Source organism: Diaphorina citri, unplaced genomic scaffold, assembly GCF_000475195.1.
Source record: "Diaphorina citri unplaced genomic scaffold, Diaci psyllid genome assembly version 1.1 scaffold13550, whole genome shotgun sequence".
Classification (NCBI taxonomy): domain Eukaryota; kingdom Metazoa; phylum Arthropoda; class Insecta; order Hemiptera; family Psyllidae; genus Diaphorina; species Diaphorina citri.
The window spans coordinates 9,355-13,543 of record NW_007390917.1 but is presented as its reverse complement, the minus strand read 5'-3'; the positions used below and the strand labels follow the sequence as shown (position 1 = coordinate 13,543).

At 43.8% G+C, this 4,189-nt stretch overlaps 2 protein-coding genes across 2 annotated transcripts in view; one reads left to right on the top strand and one right to left on the bottom strand.

The window, feature by feature from the left end:
• The window catches only part of LOC103522989 (stromal cell-derived factor 2), a 21,095-nt gene that overhangs the window by 8,231 nt on the left and 8,675 nt on the right, over positions 1–4,189 (top strand). Inside the window, exon 3 of the mRNA XM_017449133.2 lies at positions 2,570–2,779. Within this exon, the coding sequence (XP_017304622.1) occupies positions 2,570–2,779 (210 nt within the window). The remainder of the gene's footprint in view (positions 1–2,569; positions 2,780–4,189) is intronic.
• LOC108254144 (protein krasavietz-like) lies at positions 618–1,765 on the bottom strand. The gene is made up of 2 exons (XM_017449132.2): positions 1,507–1,765; positions 618–881 (listed from the first exon to the last, which is right to left on the bottom strand). Exons 1-2 carry the CDS (start codon positions 1,744–1,746, stop codon positions 618–620), a joined length of 504 nt encoding a protein of 167 aa, XP_017304621.1. The 5' UTR covers positions 1,747–1,765.

Here is a 4,189-nt window from a genome sequence, read left to right as displayed (position 1 = left end):
CTTCGCATGCTCAAATGGCGCCCCGAGGGCACATTCTGCTAGCCCTACGAGACATGAACACTCATGAGGCGGTGGTCGGCGGGCGGGGTCCCCGCAGACGGAAATCATCGAGCGGCTGCCTGGCTTCTACAAAAGTGAGATTCGCGACTTTTACCGCTATTGTGCTCTCGTGCCAGGAGACTTTAACACAGGGGGGTAGATCACCAGCCTGGGAAGTTCCGGTCCCCTTGGCGGTCAAGAAAGCACCACCCCCACCGGATGAGGCTGCCACGAATGCCCACCTACACTCTTGTTAAAACGTCTTCTGGTCTCCAGCGCCCCCACGAACCGGACTCAACACGCGGCCGGCGCCACCGCTCGCTCAGACGCGCCCTCTGGCTCTCCTGCCCGGGCGCTCTGTTGCCTCCTGCCTCCGCGTTGACTGGTCGCTGCTTTTGTTTTGACGGCGACGGGAGCGCATAGGCGCGTCTTGCCGTTTGGGCGTCGACATTTTCGCCGCGCACGGCCGTTGCGGTTTTGGGCTACAAATCGAGTGGGCCGTTACCAAGCTGTATGCCTTCGCCACGCAACCGTTGCTATCTTTCAGCACACGAAATTCAGGCTGGTATACTCCCTGTTTAAAGTCCCCCTGCCAGACAAAGCGTAAAATGCAACTCACTTTTGTAGAAGAGCAGGATGATTTTCTGGAAGACCCTCATGAGGTTCATGTTCTCGTAGCAGAATTCCTGGACCTTGAGCATGAGGGCCAGTTCTGCGCGGGGCGCCGTGTCTGTGAACGCGCCAAACAGGGGCGTGAACTGTTTCAGATGTTTGAGCGCTTGCTCGGCCACCAGCTCTTCCTTCTTGTTCCACTCGACCTGGGCCATCACCGTGCTCCATATCTGACCAACAAGTGAGGAAGCATGAGATTAGAAACGCTGACCCTGTTTTAAGGGACTGGCAAGAAACGCCGATGGCGCCGACCCTATTTGAATAGAAAAAGCCAAGAAAGAGAAGACTCAGTTGTTCACTCGATTCTAACCCATCTTTAGGAGCAGTTGAGCTTAGCTTATCATTGGGGGCAGTTGCCCCTACACCTAACCCTCACAGTGGACTTCTTGTGTATAGAATTAAGCTATTATGTAACTGTTCTTTTCTTTTGTAAGTAATGATAATAATTAATTACCAGTCAAATAAGACCTTATTTATTATTTAGACTGCAGGGAAAAAGGGACTTGGCAGTCTCATCCTAGCGTTATAAATATAAATGAGGTATAATCTATTGTCTGTTCCTCGGGTGCCCAACCTTTTCAGAGAAAGATCGACTTGAATTTTCAATAGTCTTGTGACCTCATTCGACTTCACTCTGAATTTGGTCCACAAGTTTAGAGTAATTGGGTGTGTAAGATGATATTGAAAGGTTCAAACACTGCTGGGTGTGCTGGTCGCGATCGACATAAAATCAATCCGCGATCGACCGGTTGGGTAGGCCTGGTCCATTCTATTCCTTATTGAATTCAGACTCACCAATACTATAAGCTCTTGGTCCGGGATGCAGTGCTTGTTGGCGATCTCCCGTATGTCGGCCACGATGTCCTTGATGGAGGCGCCCTCGCTGATCTGCTCCTCCAGTTGCTCCTGCAGTTCCTTCTTCGCCTCCTGCGAGGCCTGCGCCATGTGGAGCTTGACAATGTCGGCCAGACCCTTCTCCTCAAACACGGTACGGAAGTACTCGTCCGAGCGTTTGTTGGGCGGCACAAACTCCATCAGTCTGAAATTATCCGCCAGTTAGTAAAATTGTATACCTAAAGTTCAAAAATGGACAAATTTTATTCTATGTATAAAAAAAGTTTGATATCCCTAACCGTTAAGCTAATAAAGCGATTTTTGTCCTCAAAATTATAGATATCACCACCAAATTTTTACCATGAATATACTGATCTATATCAATACCAATATCTATGAATTTCATAATTGGTTCCCATACTTTATTTATGGCCACGATTTAGGGTGTTCTGCTCCCACTATGCATCGCAGAAAAAATACTAGGCTCAATTTCTTCATTTTCTACACGGCTCTGTTGAGGACGCTTTGATCAATTAATTGTTTGTTGTTGTTACTACCATGGTTTGTTTATTTATTTTCGTCCATGGCGTAGTGGTCACTGCGCTCGCCTTGCACGCGGGAGACCCGTGTTCGATTCCCGGCGGGGTCAAGAAATTTGTATCATGCAAATGATTGATTCCGTGACTGGCCGTTACGGGGCCCACTCAGCCTCGTGTGGAAAATGAGTAGCTATGTAATATAAATGCGCATAGCGACCGGTGCCAGCATGGTAGGTAATTGGGAGCTGGATTATTGCGATATATGTATTTGGAAAAATCCTACAATGCTGCAGTGAGCACCAAAGTTGTGAAATAATAACACAAAGAAAGACATTTATTTATTTATTTATTACTGTTTTTTTAAGTACCTCCGCCCCCCTAATTATCTGGAAAAGTCGTGGAAAAGTCATGGAATAGTCATGGAATTTCATTCCGGGAAAAGCGTATAACAGGGTGTACCTAAAATTCTTTCTCTCCTCTTTCAGGGAACCAATCAAATGTAACGACATCATCCGTCTCACTCACACCACGACCAATAAGAACCTTCACTCCCACCACTTTTCCTCTCCCCTGTCGGGGGCCCAGGAGGTGTCTGCGTATGGGAAGGAGGGGGAGGGAGATACTGGAGATCATTGGAGGGTGATGTGTGATTCGGACTATTGGGAGCGAAAGGACGGGGCTGGGATTGAACCCACGCCCTCCTGTTTACCAGGCGAGCGCCTTGACCACTACACTACCGAGGCAGGATTTAAGAAGAAGAAAAAGGAAGAAAGACGAGCTTCTCGCCGTTTTTATTTCGTAGCTCTGAAACAACTGCTAAATTAGACTCGTGTGGTCTCTGTAGTAGCATGTCCAACCTGTAGTATGTCCCTCGTCAGATGGGCAATAAAAGACACCAAACATCTCATTTAGGTGCTGGGTCAACACGAAAACACCGGAACGTAACCCCCGTTGAAATACTCGTGTTTGCTACCGAAAAAGGAGTACAAAATTTTAACCCCAAAATTTTTGCAATGTCGTCTATTGTATTCGAACCGGGGACCTCCTCCATAAAAAGCTAGGGCGTTAGAGACTAGGCTAACCTTGCCCTGTAAAATCTCACCCCTATAAATAATTTTAGATCAGATCACACAGAAGAGAAAGAGGGATGAGGTAGAGAAAGAGAGAGAGCGAGAGAGAGATATGGGGAGGGGGTAATTGACTCTTTTTACTTTTTCTTTTATGTATTACCAACTCTCGACAATATGTGCATAAAGGACAGGTTTATTAGTGCAATATGTCTTATAAAAAGTTTTTTTTTTTTTACTTTCTATCAAAACTACCATTGATTTTCAATTGGTGGAGATGTCAAAACTTTTTGTCCAAAGAGACTGATAAGGGTTAACATCTACCCATTTTCACTCACTCGTCAAGTCTATCAAAGCAAACATTATCAAAAGGTTATTATTACTTTCATTACGATTATTATTACATTAATTTAACTTATAACTCCCTCTTATTACTTGCTACATCAACACAAGCAGAGATTTAATGTAATTTTCTTCTTTAATTAATGAAATTTATGAAATGTCAGTAGGTACAAAGAGATACAAGATACAATATGGAAGTCATTTAGGGTTAGTTTTATATTATTGTCAATAAAATCCGTAAAAGAGTTGGTTTAATTTTCGACAAATTTCCCTTGAAGATCGAATTGATCGAGATAACAGAAAGAATAATTACAGGACAATAAATACAATAATATGGTGACTACGCTCTTAAATGCTGATTAAATCAGCAGCTGTTGGGTTCTAAACTTGCTTGTAGGATATAAACTTATTGGAAATTAAAACTTGTTGGAATTGTACTTGTTGGAAGGATGATCATAGGTTGTCTGCTTGACCTTGAAATATAGATCCCGTGTTCCAAGAACGCACACATTGCGTGTGATGTCAACATTTAGAGATGATTTATTGTAGACTCATAGCATCTCAAGGTAGGTAAATACTTTATTAACTTGTGTACTTGTTAGTTTAGGTATTTACTTTTTTTACCCTTAGGTACCTATTTATTTTGTGAAAACATTTTACAATACAGAGATCTTCTCCTACTCCTAAGAAAAAAAA

Bases quoted from the DNA above. Each gene is read 5' to 3' on its own strand.
- LOC108254144 (XM_017449132.2), bottom strand. From the start codon at position 1,746: ATGGAGTTTGTGCCGCCCAACAAACGCTCGGACGAGTACTTCCGTACC. The intron at 882-1,506 runs GTGAGTCTGAAT...CTTGTTGGTCAG, and splicing joins ACCAAGAGCTTATAGTATTG to ATATGGAGCACGGTGATGGC.